Source organism: Sander lucioperca, chromosome 22 (genome assembly GCF_008315115.2).
Source record: "Sander lucioperca isolate FBNREF2018 chromosome 22, SLUC_FBN_1.2, whole genome shotgun sequence".
NCBI lineage: Eukaryota > Metazoa > Chordata > Actinopteri > Perciformes > Percidae > Sander > Sander lucioperca.
The window spans coordinates 14,129,944-14,147,143 of record NC_050194.1 but is presented as its reverse complement, the minus strand read 5'-3'; the positions used below and the strand labels follow the sequence as shown (position 1 = coordinate 14,147,143).

The 17,200-nt window shown below is 41.1% G+C and overlaps 1 protein-coding gene across 1 annotated transcript; it reads right to left on the bottom strand.

Annotated features, from left to right (window-relative positions):
- Positions 1–275: 275 nt before the first annotated feature.
- Positions 276–15,780, bottom strand: LOC116060951 (alpha-tectorin-like). The gene is made up of 21 exons (XM_035997850.1): positions 15,681–15,780; positions 15,038–15,111; positions 14,682–14,705; positions 13,006–13,121; positions 12,374–12,652; positions 12,179–12,274; positions 11,864–12,029; positions 11,064–11,464; positions 10,375–10,951; positions 9,697–10,280; positions 8,907–9,459; positions 8,223–8,821; positions 7,891–8,048; positions 7,382–7,779; positions 7,067–7,267; positions 5,455–5,557; positions 3,355–3,492; positions 1,277–1,528; positions 915–1,074; positions 717–819; positions 276–617 (listed from the first exon to the last, which is right to left on the bottom strand). Exons 2-21 carry the CDS (start codon positions 15,081–15,083, stop codon positions 526–528), a joined length of 5,046 nt encoding a protein of 1,681 aa, XP_035853743.1. The 5' UTR covers positions 15,084–15,111; positions 15,681–15,780; the 3' UTR covers positions 276–525.
- Between the last annotated feature and the right edge of the window lie 1,420 nt (positions 15,781–17,200).

Sequence of the window (17,200 nt, the reverse complement as noted above, 5' to 3'; positions counted from 1 at the left end):
ATGCAGAGGTTAACTTGTGTACATCATGTTCAGATTGTACACATTTTGAATTGACTTAAGTCATAGTCTTTTGTAACAGTAATTTGCATTATACTGCAGTGCCATTCACTATGTACAATAGATAAAGTTTCATCCTTTCCAGTTTGTTTCGTGGGCTGGACAGGGACTCTGTACAAAGGTTCTTAGGCAACCAATGACGTTAATACTCGATGCAAAAAATATTTTAATTTTAACCTTCATTATAAATGATTACACGATTACTTCTTATATGATAGTATATGATATTTAATGAAAAGAACCACCACAAAGAAACTAAGGATACCATCGATAAACACCTTGCAAAGTGAATACAACAAAGGGCAAGTGAGTTTAGTATGCTGCACATTGGCGTCCCCTACTGTTTTAAAGCAATAACTAATTCTACTTTTCTCCTGCATACAAATACAAAATACAAATAGAAATACAATCCAAAAGCTATTTTGAGTATGTTGAGTAATTTTACAATATAGATCACCTTTGATCAGCCTAGACCAGAGTTTTGGCTGTCAGCAAACTGACTAGTAGGGTCATCAGTGAGGTCAACTGGCCTGAAGCACTGCTCGGTTGTACCATTCTTCCTGCAAGAGAAAAAACAAAGTTGAATTAAAATGTATTCATTGAGCTCTGTGTTATTAATACATCAAGTACAAGTACAAACGTATGGGAAGATAAGTTACCTCTCCTATGTGGCCTCAGGGTTAGTGGTCCTAATGAGATGTCTGTAGTGGCATGGTAGGATACGTCCCTCTGAACGCGCCTGAGGTAACCTGGGTAGCAGTGCTGCAGGAAACGACATTAGAGGCGTCTGTTTATGCACCTGTTGATAATTTATCCAAACCCACAACAAACACACACAGAAACACAGTAGTACTTACAGCTGTGCAGTTGTTGTGTCTTAAAAGACAAAGGTGGACCTGGCAGTGCAGGTAGATGGATGAAAAGTTCGTAAAGGTGAACATCCTGAAGGAGAATTGGGACACAGTGGAGATGCCGTTCTGAACCATCTCTACTGTTCCATCTGCTGGGTTAGGACACCTGGAAGCGGGAGAAGATGGTGAAAGTTACAATGTTACCAGGCGGACAATAAAGTAAACAGAGTTAAGTTGTAAAAGAGAGGATGGGTAGAGCAAGTGAAGAGATTCTATGCCCAATTCTGTATTTATTTTTTCAGATCTTGGCAATCAAGAACCAGGGATCAGTGTGCTAAGACAAGATGAAGTTGCAATAGCTCCTTTACTCTGCATTTATGAGATCCCAGCGGACAGGGTAGCTGGCGAGGTTGACTGGTGTTGCCCAACAAGAGTCCACAACGGTGGAGATCTGCCTTTGGTCGACTCCTTCTGTCCGCACCTCCACATACAACCTCTGGTCGATTTCCATTTCTATGTTCCTGTTACTGGTCAGGGGGAAGCGGAAGCCAGCGTCCTGGTAGGGGATCATTCTCATATGATACTGTCCATGGCCTACTGGAAGCTTCTTCCTCACAATGCTACGGAAAAAAACGACACATAATGTCACTACACTTGAGAAGGAACAATTCACTGGCAGGTGAAAGTCTTGCTTGCAATCTTTGTCGTATTCACATTTACAGAACAGGGACAGACTCCCCGGAATTTCCTTTTACTTTTGTTTGTGTGGGTGGCATAAACAGTAAGTTTATTAGAGTGGGTGCAGAATCTGAGCAGTGGGCAAATACACAACATTTCCAAGAACCAATCCAATCTATCACCTATCTTCAATCTTTGTCATTGTCATTACCACTGTCATCATAGAGCACCACTGCCGCCTTACTCAAAAAGGCAAGGTGCAGATGTAGCAGTGTTTAATATACTGTTATTGGAATACATAAATACTGAAACCCTATCATTACATACGCCATGACGTCGACATCAAGTAACGAAGTACAAATACTTTGTTACCTTACTTAAGTAGAAATTTTGGGTATTCTAGAATTACTGGAGTAAGTATTTTACGCAGACTTTTTACTTCTATCCTTACATTTTCACCAATTATCTGTACTTTCTTTACCTCCTTACATTTAAAACATTAGCCCTCGTTACTCCTCATTAGTTCGGCTTTCTTTCTTTCCGGATGTCATCGTTCAAAAAAAACACACACACAAAAAAACCAACGTAGCCAGATGAAATGAGCCATCCGGATAGAATGAATTTGATTAGTGGTTGGATGATAAGTAAAACATTACCATCCGACCTCCTATTGGTTGTACGCGATCCATCTTTTTGACCCGACACAGGACCTGGTGTAATACAGGCACCGGTTGCCCAAAGACCGTTATCTCCGGACCGAATAGCAAAGCAGGCTTTCGGGCTATATTAGGTGACAAATACATTGCCTGTGCTTCTCTATGAGGCTCCGACAAAAGGACGCTAAAGGGAACTGAAACATCGCCCGCCAGGGACGTAGTTAACACTACAATTGGCAGCAGGTAACGTTAGACCTAGCGCTAGCTAGTAACTGGATATAACTCTGTTAAAATGCGACAGCTAAACGGGTATGTTGTGTTGTAAAAGTGTCTGTATTCCTGTAGAGGATTTGTAACACCGAGATGTAGCTGCCGTTGTCTGAAAAACAACCGATTCAGCCTGAAATAAGTTATTGTTGTTATTACATTTTTAATAATCATTAATTGTGAGTCCTGTGGTCTCAGCCGTTTCTTTAACGTTGCTTGTGCTCCTTCTTTTTAAGACAACTTTTTAGGTGTGATTTATATTTTTGAACCATACAGACACAGACCATACAATTGAACAAGGGTTCTCTTCTTTGGTGGCGGTGGGGGTGTGCACTTCGGTCTTGTGGGGGATAAGGCTTTGCCTTAATGGCATTTTTACCCCTTAACATTAGTTACTTAGTAAAAGCTTGAGTGTAATTTCAACTTCTACAGGAAGGTCTTTAAAACAACTAGTATCTATACTTCTCTTGGTAATGAATGTGAATACTGTTTGACCCTCTGGGTGTGGGGGGGGGGTGATGGTGTCTTCACCTCTCTATAGGGTGATGCCCAAGCCATGGGACAGCGCCTGGGCCAGAGGGATTTAAGCAGAACGCAGATGATGCTCTCTGGCGTTGATTAGACCTATGAGGGACCACGTTGCCTGGATGGCGTTCTCGTAGAGGAATGGGTACCATTGCTCTTATACTGGAAAGTGACAAACGGGTGTGAGTGTTTGAGTTATGTCTAAGGAGAACATGGTACATCTACAAATCGTCTTCAGTCTGTGTTGATAACGATTAGAGTCTATGGACTGTACGAGAGTTGTCCCACACAGCTGATCAGCATTGTGTTAAGTGACACACCAGTAGGTCCGCTCTGAGCGTCCATTGCAGAAGTCATCTTGGAGAGGAGGGACGTTGGCAGTGGAAGCCAGCTGTTCAAACAGCTGCAGGCGTGACACGGGCAATGTGCCTGAACTACGACACAAGTGATGGACGAGTCTATGAAGAGAGAGAAAAAAGAGTCTATTATATGTTTCTGTAGGATGTTTTATTAGAATCTCATGGTAAGGTATAATCAATATTGTTATAATAAGGATCAAATGACAGACTGTAAGTGTAAAAGGATTTGTTCGTCCTCAGGACCAACCACAGAGAACAGATGGAGCTTCTCACAGATATTGCTACAATCCTATAAGTTTATATTGCTTACCAGGTTAACATTGTTTCTGAAAATATCATGTTCGTCTAGTCTGTTACTGTGTCATGGTGAATGGTTCACAGTACTTAATACACATGCACTTGGACCCTCATAGCAATGGCGACTATCAGCTCACAGGCATCTACGTAAGTGATCTAAAAAACAAAGCAGCAGATTTAAGAGGCTGCCTCACCGGTAAGCTTCCCATGTTGGGCGAGGTAGTGCTCATCACAGAAGCAGCGTACACGACCGTCCTTCTCACCACACACCGTACGCGGTGCAGTCAGATGGTACAGGAGGTCGACTCAGCTATGGACAGAGGGGGAAATGATGAGACAGGAGTCATAAACTGTAAAACACAAAAGTAAAGATAATACCTCTTTCCTGCAGAAAAGACAACGGAAGACTCTAGTTCTATTACATGGATTATAATTTAACTGCTTTTGTCCAAAGCGGACTTCAAGAAGTCCATTTAACCATGAAGGTACAACACTTGGAATCAGAAAGAATCACAACAAAGAAGTGGCGATTAGCTTCCAAAAAAGCCAAACTACTAGTGCCAAATGGTCAGTGCAACATAAGGATTGATGGTCTCATGTACTTATATTGGCCCTTATTAGCCCAGGGAAACATACCATTGCAAAGCAGAGCGCCCTCTATGGGATGTTTAACCCCAGAAACAGAGCAGGTTCTCTCATAGGCTGAGATGCAGAACAGCAGTCCTGGCTGGAGTTGTAGATGGCAGAGATCGTTAGACACAGGAACGTGAAAAAACGCGGCTTGTGGGTCAGAGTGCAGTGACAGGCTCGAATGGGCCGTACTGTTGTGATGACATACAGAGCTCAGAGTATTCTTCCATAAAGGGACAGTTGTTCAATCCTCACCCACTCCTTTCTCGGGGATCCACACCTAGTAAACATTTACGTTTAACACTTGGGCTGAATTTTGCCAACATATTTCGTAATAGTGTTTCTTTCTTTCTGTAAGTAAGGGCAAGACAGTCATACGATAACTTTGTAGATTTTTTTTTCACAACACCTCACCCCGGTTGGCTTAGTGGGGACTTCCACTGTGTCCAAAGTGATTGTATTTGTGCGAATGTGACATTTGGCAAGACTGAATGTCATCTGCAGGATCACGGTGACGTGTTCCACACATCCCAGGGGCTCTTTTTGACAAGCAGTTGGCCTATTACTGACCAGTTAAAGTACTCTGCCGTCAAAATGACTATCAATGCAATTTGGAATTTGAAACCATCTAGTAGCTTCCCACTGACTTACCCATCTGAGTTAATGTTACTACAGTGTCGGGAAGAGGAACGCACTTCATTCCATTCACATGGGAGGGAATAAGAGATATCGAGAGAGGACAGGACTGACAAGAAGTAATGAAATGGAACTGTACGAGTTTTCAACAGACACATATAGAAAGTTGTTTATCCCCAAAAAGTGATTACCTTACTATTATGGTTGCGGTCCAATCACTGACATACCACTCTCTATGGTGTTTTGAGAGGTATATGGTATCCACTGCTGAAACCAAAAGCCACCACGGTTGTTTGCCACGGGATTATTGGTGGTATACCTGAAACTTGTGTTTCAATTGGTCCAGTTGCTCACACACTCTCAGTAATGATGTAAAGCATGTGCACCTGAAATGAGCCAGTGCCCCATCAAAGGGGATGTAGTGTGGGGCCCCCACACAGTGCAAAGAAGACATTGCATCAAAACAGCCCAAGCCGACCATTTCTGATGGTGCAGTACTTGTGCAGGAGTGCTGCAGACTGCAGACAGAACAGCGAAGGTCTGTGGGGGCATGGCATACATCGCTGGGAGCAACCCCTCTGTCCAGAAGATATCACCAGGCCTGTAAACATGGTGAGGAAAAAGAGACACATAAAAAGGTTATATTTAGCAGTGATACATCAAGACAAGCATCAAAACGTGCTGAGGGGGGATGGGATAATAAAAAGTAGTCATTGTTCTGTGTTGTGCTCATACGGAAATATGCAATAGCAACATATCATATTAATAATCCCATATAGTAAGTTATTACAGATGTATACTAGTACATTGTGGGCTGTGCTATAAAATTTCGATGTAATATTCAAGTCATTGCAAGCAATTAGAGAACCTTTAATACAGTAAAAGAATGAATGAAATAGAAAAAAAGAAACAATGGGCAAATTTGTTACTGATAATGGTAATGGTTTTAAGAGAAAAGAGGGGAAAAATTGAATGAATGGGGGAGTAGATGCCAATCTCCGTCTTTTAAAAAGGGTTTAATTTGTAAAATTGTATTAAAGCAGTCCATATTATGCTTCATTTTTTTCAGGTTCATAATTGATTTTAAGGTTGTACCAGAATAGGTTTACATGGTTTAATTTTCAAAAACACCATGTTTTGTTATGTACTGCCCGCTCTCTCTCACTGTGCAGATCCTCTTTTCAGCTGGTCTCTGTTTTCGCTAAGAGTGAGGACCCTTTTTCGTCTTCTTCTTCTGTACTATATTTGATTGCACCTGCACCTGACCAGTAGATCAGAGTAGAATCATGGTCAGGCGAGCTAGCTCATAGACAGTAAAAGAAAGGCTGTTTTCTTTTTGTGTAAACTTCGGTACAGGTTCACAAGGCAGGATTAGATGGGAGAATTCTAAATGAGGGAACATGTAAGTAGTTCTTTTGTAGATTATGGTGAACTTGTGTCGGTGGTACAGTGCTTGCTACTGAGACGATAGGTTAGCATGCTAGAGTCGCTGCTAGCGTTAGCATTAGCGTAGCATGCTAAACGCTACTAGCTAATGGGTTTGCGGTTCGCTGCTCGTTCGGTTGTGTTGACGTCAAAAGCCAGCGATTTTGAAAAGCTCACCAGAGACTGAAGCAGGGGACACATGCAGAAACCGTATATCAATCTAAACAGCATGGATGGATTTTTTTCAAAGTTTGTATGTGTGTGGAAGCACCAGAGACACAACATAACACCCCAAATCCCAGAAAAAGTGATTTTTTCATAATATGGGCACTTTAAGCAAAATCTGAGGATACAGTCAGCCAGTGTTCTGCAACTACAAAATTATTACAAGTTTTTACACAAAAAATGTATAGCACAATAAAGTAGCAAATTGTTCTTCCATATTTAAGTAATCTGATGATAAACAGAACCACTATTGTAGCGTTGCTTTGGTCATCTCTCTATAGTATTGTGAAATAACTTGTTACTTTGTTAAGTACAGTGATGTTGATGGTTGATAGAGGTGGGCAGATTGAAAAAGACAATGGGATTCTGACATCTGTGATATAGGAGAGCTGCTTAATGATCCTTGACCAAAGTGAAATGGTTGTGTGTGCAAAGGCTAAAATCATAGAGATTAATTAACTTACACTATAGTAGAAGCCGTCATATTGACAGCCACAGCTTTCCACAGGGACACATCTTGTCCCACTCCTGAGGAAGCCCTCATTACAGAAACATCCTTCAGAGCAAACCTGCTCACAGGTGGCATCAATGCTGCTGGCACAGGTGTGGCCACAGCCGGTACCACACAGCTCATAATGGCTGTTGGCTGGACAGTCAAGTCCTTTATAAGATTGAAATGATGGATGTCAGGTGGTTAAAATGATTAACTTTGGTCAATTAACTAAGCATGAACATATGTGTAGTAGATCAAAAGACATTCTTGGGAAACACTTACTGCAGTTGTTCTGTCTCCAAGGGTAGATTCGAACATTAGCAGACTGACAGGCACTGACATATGTTTGAATGGCCCTACACTGAAGATCTTGGCCTTGATTTCCAGCCACACAAACATCAAACACACAGTCATTGAAGTATGGCGCTGGGTCCACATGCTCATGGCAGAAGCTGAGGGGACCGTCAGCTGCCCGAATCACCTCACATTGTGCTCTTGCAGGTAGCTCATTGGTGCATTGTGGGCAAGAGGAGCCACAGCCCTCACTGCAGGTGTAGTTGGCTGCCACTTTCCAAGCTGTCCCAAACTCTTGTGGAGTGGTGACCATCATTCCAGATGGGGTGTGGAACTCATCATTTGGATTGCCATTGAAGTTTCCACAAAGTCCACATGTTTTTCCTCTGTATTAATGACAATAGTTAAATACATCCAGAGTCAAAGCTACAAGTGTTCAAAATGTGTGATAAAAATAATTTTTCAGAATGTAAACTAAATCATTCAAACATAAATACCTGTAACTTGAAGGCACAGAGATAGACACTGTGTACTGTCCATCGTACATGACACTCAGGCCAAAATCAGTGCTGAGATATGTGCGAGATCCACTTGCATAGATAGAAACACGACTTCCATTTAAGAGAATAGGTAAGTTTTTAGTTACTCCATTCACCTTTAAAATTGGAAAACAGAAGATGATGAACAATCATAGATTTGTATTTGTGTTGCAACTATCTATTGCTTTAAAAAAATTATAGATGTCAAATCCAGTGTAGATTAAAATAGATGAAGAGTCAGAGGAATGATTTGATTAAGGATGTCTTAAATAGGAATCTGTGTTACTCACCTGTACCACACCGTGGCTCACCCTCGTCATTTGCACACGATAGCCCCACACGTTCACAAAAACTTCAGCTGTGATTGAAACAGTCAACCCATTCCACGGCTCGTTCTTAGCCTCCACTGAAAACTCATGGAGCCCATCAGTGTCATTACAAAGGGTCGCCAGCACATAGCGGCAGGTTCCCTGGAAGTCATAGGCCTTGTGATCAAAGGTGAGGTAGTGAGGGTCACCAGATGCAGAGCAGGTGCCATGAGGGTTTGTATGGCAGCCAAACTCACCCTCCACCACACGGCAGGACTCCTGGGGACCACAGGAGTTGGGGATGCAGTGGACCGCCCCAGTAGTGCCATTGCACATACACAAGCTCTGACATTCCTCACCATCCCAGAACTGTTCGCCCCCGCGCCGATAGCGTCCTTGGTGATGGCATCCACAGGCTGTTGGTGTTACACACTGGTTGCCATTGAGGACAAAACCATCATTACACTGGCACCCCTCCTGACACACAGTGTCACAGGCGAAAGGGAAAGAGAGGCTGGGGCAGGCGGAAGGACAAGTGGTTCCACAGACTTCATAATGGCTGTTTAGAGGACAGTTTGGCTCTAGAGAAAAACAAAGCAATTCATTTAGCAAAATCATTGAAATTATATTAAAATCACCTACCCTAAAAGGGAGCAAAGTTCTTACCACATTCAATTGCATTCCTCCAGCGTTCAAGGTGTACGCCGTTCTGTTGACACATTAGTGCATAATCTCGTAGGACTTCACATAGCACTGATGCTGGATCTCTAGAGGCTCTAATGATCTCCACACATGCATCCACATGCTGCCGAGGGTCCATCATGGCCCAACACTGGGCAAACGGTCCATGCGGTGAATCAAGAATGCCACAGTACTCACTAGAATTGTAATTTGTTGTAGAGTTATTATTTACACTTTCCACACAGTGTGCAGCGAGAGAGCCATCTCGCCAACTGTCCCCAAAATCCTGAGAACTGTTGACCAGGACTCCATTGGGTGTGCGGAAGTCATCTTGTGGGTGACCATTGTAATTACCACAGAGTCCACCCAGTGAATTATTGTAGATACCAGGTGCAGTGACACGCACAAAGTGAGGCCAGACTATCTGCACCGTTACACCAAAGGAGGTGCGAACTATGACACTTTGAACGCTGCTGTGGTAGATTTGTATTCGGTTGGACGCTGAGCTGAATGGTAGTCTTATCTGCTGACCATCAACCTAAAGGGACATTTAAACAGCCAGTATAAGTGTTTTCAGTTTTCATCAAAAAACTTTTCAGAACCTTTTTTTGAAAAAAAGTGCCCATTTTTATGTGTTGTTCAAAACAATATTTCTACATGCAAGACTGTTATTCTATGTCTATGTTGTCTATGTATCTATGTTTCAATAAAATTTTTCTCTGGTGTCACAACTCACTTTATTTTCTTTAGCTCTTGAAACATATTCAGGACTTACCTGAACACTGCTGCTACCTGTCATTTCAATGGAGATTTGTGTTCCCTCGGCCTCAAACTTTAGCAACCGGGCAAAACCCTGCTGGCCTCTGGGCACTTTTTCTGCTGTCACCACAAAACGTGGGTGACTAGACAAGCCCATTACTTTGGCAAGGGTCAATCTACATGCCCCAGGATACCGGTATGTCAGTCCATCAAATGTATGGTATGACCCTGGGCCTCTTATCCAACATGTTGCATAACTGTTAGGCCTGCATCCTCTTTCTCCCTCCTCCACCCTGCAAGACTCTTGTGGCCCACAGCCAAGAGAGTGGCAAGTCATGGAGCCAGAACTGCAGCTACAACGTCTCCCACAGTCCTCGTCTAGTATTGTACTTCCTCCAGAGCGGTAGTAGCGACCCTCAAAGCTGCAGCCACATTCAGAATGAGCCACGCAGACCCCAGCACTGAGGACATAGCCTGGATTGCAGATGCAGCTCTCCTGGGTAGGGAGAGGGCAGTTGTAGGTAGAATTGGGATTGACACAGGTAGCTGGACATCCTGTGCCTTGGGACTCAAAGTGGCTGTTGGCTGGGCAGAGGATTTCTAGACAGAAGAAAGAAAGAACATTGATCTTGAAATCATGGACATTTTACCAAAAGGATTATTTAAAATAATGTTGATTGATGAACAGACATACCACAGAAGCCTTGTCTCCTCCAGCTGGGCAGCTGTATACCATTCTGTTGACACTGACTTGCATACACATTTAGTGCTTGGCACAGAATGGGTTGGTAGCCTCCTCCTACACACAGATCATACACACAACTCTCAACAAAGGACTGTGGGGGAAGTCGTCCATGGCAAGCAGCAAAAGGTCCAGAACTGCTCTGGAGGATACCACAATGGGCCATGTTGCTGTATAAAGCTGTCTGAGCGTCAGTGCAGGCAGCACAGTTCAGACCTCCACATCGCGTCCCACAACCAGGCTCATCATCTCCTGATGTTTGCCAGCTGTTGGCAAAAACCACATCAGAGCTCACAACTTCGCCTTGGCGGGTTCGAAAGTCATCCTCAGGGTGATTATTGAAGTTTCCACACAGGCCACATGTTGCATTCTGGTAAGTGTATGGCACACTGATTCTGACATAGTGATATGTGTCATAAGACACCTCCAAGCCAAAGTCAGTACTGATGATCACAGAAAAACCTGACTCATAAACCAGGACCGTGCCGTTGCTAAGGGAGATCGGAGTGGCTGCAAACTTCCCATTAACCTGTAAGTACACAAGCAAGCAAAGACATAGTAAAACTACTTAAATAGCAATAGTAATAGAATATGAACTAAATTCTAAATATTACAGTAGGTATAAACTTCTTATTGCTAACCTTAGCCTCACCAGGTCGTCCCTTGACAAGCTCGATTGTTTCATTATTGACATACACTTTGACCAGTCGTGTCCAAGAAACACGAGTGCTGCCACGGTGCTCGTTCTTCCCCTCTACTCTGTAGTAGGGCAAACCACGGCCACATTGCTCAGAGAGAACATAGGTGCAGGTGCCTTGGAAGTGAAACACTGTGTTATCGAAGGTATAGTAATGTGGATCACCACTTATGGTGCAGGCACGTCTCTGCACCGTCTGGCAGGAGAACTGAAAGGCAGTAGGCTGGCAGATTTGGGAAAAGGAGCAGGGTTCGCTGTGACACTCCAGGCCAGCTGAGGTACAGGTGCACTTCTGTGCACAGGTACTGTCACTCCAGAATGAGTCACCTCGCTGCACAGGTTGACCTTGAAGACAAATAAAGGGACAATTTCCTTGAAAGGCATTGACTACAACATGCAAACACTAATAAAACATTTTTGGGGGGCATATGAGCCTTTAGTAGTAGTTTATAACAAACAGTAGAGTGGGGACAATAAATGAGGGGATAGAGAAGAGGAAGACATAAAAACAAAGGTCTCCAGCCACCTTGGACTTGGGTGCTGCAATGTCACTTTCAGCGTCTTGACCTTGTAGAATACTTAAATGCCCCAACCATTTAACTCTTCAGAACTACTTAAGCATGCCAATGCAAATTACAAATTTAATAAAATAAAAGATATGATATAAAAACTAATAATTAATAGTAGTAATTAGTAATTACTGTAAAAAGTACCATGGTGAACACCCTATGGTTCTGGTTTTACCATTGAAAGTGCAGCCTCTTGATCCAAGGTCTATCCGGAAAGCCCAACGACCGGGTACGTTGACATTGCTGCCCAGGCGGAAAGCTGAGTAACTGCCGGTTGCATTGTTTGAGAATGATCCAGGAATGGTGAAATGATGAGTAGAGTTTTCTGTGTCATATCCAGCCTGGAGGTACATCACACATTAGTAAAATAATTATTAATAAAATTATTTTTAAGTTTTTTGTACATTATTGCGTTCAGATTTCAATAATGCATGGCAACTTAAAAACATGTTTTGTAGTATACATTACATACAATTTTAATGGTTCTAACCTGAACATTGTGAGTTGTTAAGGCTATTATCCCATAGTTCATTAGCACAAATGAGTACTGGCCACCAGAGATCAAGACTGCTTGGATAGTTGTACGCTGTAAAAATTGAGTTGTGATTATTATGGTAAATATAGTAGGTAAAATACACATACACATCATTATGTATTTCTCCACTTGCTGAACAAGTTGACTTACTGTTCCAGTGGTTGGATAGTAGGCCACCTCATACCATGTTGCAACAAAGACCCAGTTGGCATTGAAGTTCAGCCCTGGGAAATACCTATTAATGTCCTGTGTAGCTTGTTGGAGGACACTGCCGCTGGTGTATTGGTTGTAGTAGATCTCACCATTTACTCTGTTATCTAAATCTGTCCAGAATACAGCGATGACGTCTCTGGTTCCATACATTGGAAACCTTTGAGGAGAATAACTAGAAAATGCTCCGTTAAAGGTAAGGTCTCCATTTTGGTTAACCTGGAAACAAATAAACCAGTTCTTATTAACAAAGTTAGACCTTGATTACATTGACAATTGCACATTATCAAGGATCAATATATTTAGGCCTACTGTATTTTATAACCATATTAAAGATATAACAATATATTAACTACAACTAACTGTAGTAGTTTTTTAAAAATATCTGAAAGTTGAAGTTAAACAAAGTATTTTAGTTTCATAACATATTTAAAGCATGAAATGCTTTTTTCTTCTCTTATTATTTTTTATATAAATGTTTGCTCATTTACAACACAGATATTGCATTAAAAGTGATTTTAGTCTCCAAAAGATATAGATTTTGTAGTTTGCTAAAAAATATTTTTACATACATAAATCTGAGAATATGACCGGCCGAAATACACAAAAGGTCGTTGCAGGGGAATTAGAGGAGAACTTCCATCGTCTGATCGAGGGCTTGTTGTTCCAGCAATTGGGTAGAGGGGTCCTAAGGAACAAAAAACATCACATTTAAAAAAGTAAAAAAATAATAATAATTTTAACATTAGGTCATCATAGATCGCTAGATTTAACATAGATCCGACCAACCAGAATTCCCCTTTCCCTTTTTAGACATTTTGACAGTGTCATAGCGGGAAAAGCACAGATGTCTTTGAAAACATTAGAAATGACATCATTTTGCAGCAATTTGACCGAGGAGATGAAGGACCCTGGATCTTTAGAAGGCTATACTGGACATATAATTGAATTTACTAATGGTTCTGCAGCTGCTCCCCCCCCCCGTCTGTTGTACTTTGTATTGTAATGTTTGATGAATTTGTGGTCTTGTGTTGTATGTGTATGTGGTTTGTGATTGTTTTGTCAGAAAATAAAAAATATATATATATCTAAATTAAAAAGAAAAACTAGAAAAAGAAATGACAATTTAAAAGCAACTTTACACCACCTGAAGATCTGCTTTTGCCTGAGTGTACTTTATAGTGTTTCAGTGCACCATGATATCACTTCCTACCACATCCCAGGTGCAACCAGAGGGGGGCAGTGAAACACTGCCTTTCAGCCTGGTATTATGTAACTTGGTAAGTATAGCAAGGCAAATCAAACCATTGCCAAGTGTGGTACTTTCCCAACCTCCACACCCTTAGCTTTTGCTGTTCTACATAACACTAAGAACTGGCATGGGATGTAAATTGAGTACTAATATAACACAATTAATTTACGATACTTTAGGTCAGTGGTTCCCAAACTGGGGTCCGGGGACCCCTCAGGGGGGCGGCAAAGATCACAGGGGGGGCGCAAGTCTTTATCTGGTTTGAGGTTGAGGTAAAACAAAATATGTGCACATGTTAAACAAATTATGATAATATACTAGAATATATAATGTATACAAAAATCGGTATAAAAACTATATATTTTTGTTCTCGCTTAAAATTGTAGGCAGGCTACTTAGTAGGCCAAACCTCTGGGACCTCTTAACCTGTGACCCTTGCTGTCATCAGGTCAGCTGCTAGCTGCTATCATCCCGCCACGGCATAACTATTTTATGAATGAAACATGGCGGAGAAACGTAAAAGTGCTGATAACTCCTCTGTATCAAAAAAGAAAGTAAGGTTCTATCTCGAGAGTTACCTCAACTTCGGTTTCGGGAGGGGGGGCTCAGCTTTTCTTAGACATAAGTAGGGGGGGCGCCAAGGAAAAAAGGTTGGGGACCACTGCTTTAGGTTGTGTGCTATCAGTTTATAGTCAGTACTGGTTATTTTCCACATCGGCTTAGTGCATGTGAAATTCCTGTGTTTTTTACTGATTGTATGTCTGGCCTGTTATTAAGAATATGAATAAATAAAAACTGCAAGGTTATGTAAGCGTCAATTTACCTGAAGTCACCTGAGAAGTAATATATTTATATACTGTATGAAAACAAACATAAACATAGATGGATAATTATTTGAGACTGTCAGTCGCTGAGTGTTGTTTGCGCTTATCCAGCAGTTCAGAGTAAGGGTATGAACAAATAAAAAATGAAAACATTATCTAAGCTTCAACTTACCTGAAGTCTGAGAAATCACCGTACCTATGAAAACAACGCATGAATATCAGAATTACATTTAGTGGCCAAGTATGTGTGCCCATACAAGAAACTTGACAGTTTTTTTGTTGTTCTCAAAGTACAAACACAGAAATAGACATACAGCTAAAAACAAGCACAACAAATCTGAACAAGTTTGCCTTGCAGAGTGCAAAGGGTGCTGAAACACAGAATGATAAATGTAACAGGTTGCTTATATACATTAGGTAGGTGGATATGACATAAAGTGTATATACAGCATGCTTGGTGAATTTACGTAAATGCATCAACAGAAATAAAAATGTGTTTAATTGAATTTTATTTAATAAAATACTCACCTATCATCCCCAAAAGCAGCACAGGCAACACGATTTGACCCACCATTCTCCAAAACAAATTCTAAACCTGCTGACTAAATATAATGAATTAAATTTAAAAATAAATAAATAGGACAGAACTAAAAAGAGAGAGCACTCAAGAGACTGCATACCAAACCCAACGATTCTTAGTCCTGTACATTTGTTACAGTACATGGTTTTAAGAGCAAAATATGTTTATAGATTTAAATTCATATCGATCCAGATATACATTAAAATATACATTATACATTATATTCACATGCACATAACATTTTTATTCATGTACTGTAAGCATATGCAATACTTTCTGAGAAAATGGCATGGCAAGTGTTTCAAAAAGCCATATATTGCAGTCGAATTTTCTATGATTTTTTATTAACATTTTATTATATGAACTTATATCCTGCTAATTGGCAAGCAAACAAGACTGTAAACATCACCTATGTGTCTGAGGTAATAATTTTAATAAAAATAACATTTTCATAATGTCAAGTAAAGATTGTCCTCAATAATGTTCTGGCTATAATTCAGTTGGAAACCAGCACCATTTTTCAAGGAAATACTATAAATATGCAGCATCAGTTTGAAAATAATGTGTCATTTATCAAAATAAATTGATTACCTGTTCATATGTGCTTCTTTTGTTCTTATATCTCTCATCTATGTGAGACTGCAGTGCTGCAACAATGCTTTATACAGTTAAAGCTGGCACAGTCCCATACATCTGTCATCTGATCAGGTACAGGAATATCAGATGGATGAATTCCTCACAAGTGAACCAATCATTCTATTGTGCATTAAGAATAGTGAAGATTAACGGACTGTGTTCAGCAGAAACAGAAAGAAGACGTAATATGCTACCAAAGGCTTTTATACTTAGAGTAAATTGTTAGAAAGCTATATAAGTGTCAAGATACTTGTTCCCATGGAGTATTTATTACAATATTGGTCACCATTGTAGAAAAGCTTGAACTTACTTCTACTGCCATAGAAACATGACCAATTACCTCTTGAACTATCAAGTAATTTTAAATTTCAAAGTAAAATAACAAAAACATTCATATTAACTTGGTTTTTGCAACACTTCATATTTTTTTAATGTTAACTGCTGAGAATATATGACATCCTCTTTGTTTTAAGTAATCTGCCAAGGAGGTTCTGTTTGCAGTCTCACCTTATTGCAAGGCATCTTAAAAACTGCTCAAAGAGTTGGTTTGTCTAGATCAGAGATATTCAACAGGGGGTTCATGACCCCTAAGGGGTCCTCCGAGTAAGTGCAGGGGGGGGCTGTAGACTGGGTAAAGCCAGCCCGATCTGCCGGCGATTTGATTTCACCCTGCAGCTCAGGCTGGAAACCTGTACGTTTATCTATCCTGCTTCCGTTACAAATTTGCGGGAACCAATGACAAACCTGCTTATCCCCTGGCGCGCTATTGGCGGGTTTAACACTATGCCAATAGAGAAGCTCCAAGCAGCTTTTTGTTTCAGTCACCAAGGGCCCGGCACCGAACGCAGCAACCCTTTGATGCCGCTGTAGCTGCTCACGTCACCCGTATCTTGGTCTGATTGGTTCAAGGACTCCAATTGCTTACAATTCATTTGAACTATGCCCGTTGATCACGCCTCTTGTGCAGAGAAAATACAGAGCAGACTCCCTAGACTAATGTTCAATCTTAAAAGATTGAGCTTGGTCTGGTGATAGCCAAACTAGGGGGGCTGCCAAATTATGTTAAAAATTGGCCAGATAAGGTAGCCATACAGTTAGGCTTAAGGATTCATTGTGCCTTCCACATGTATGTTTAACATTAAAACATGGTGGTCTTAGGGAGAGTGCTGTCTGACCCTAGTGTAGTTGAATGTGGCGTTCCACAAGGAAGCATTCTCGGGCCGTCCTTATTTTTAACATACATTAATGATATAGCAGACTCCTGGTCAGGGGCAATGTTTTTGTACGCTGATGACTCCTTTTAAGTCTCTAAACCAAAACAAATTTCAACACTATAGCTACCCTGAGCTGCTGAGCTTTCATCTGTACACAAAAAACTGGCTGATTGAATATGCTGTCCCTACATTTGGGTCGACATAGGCTATCTTGTTCGTGTTCAAACGACAGGTGAGTATATGTGTTCGGAATTTAGGGGT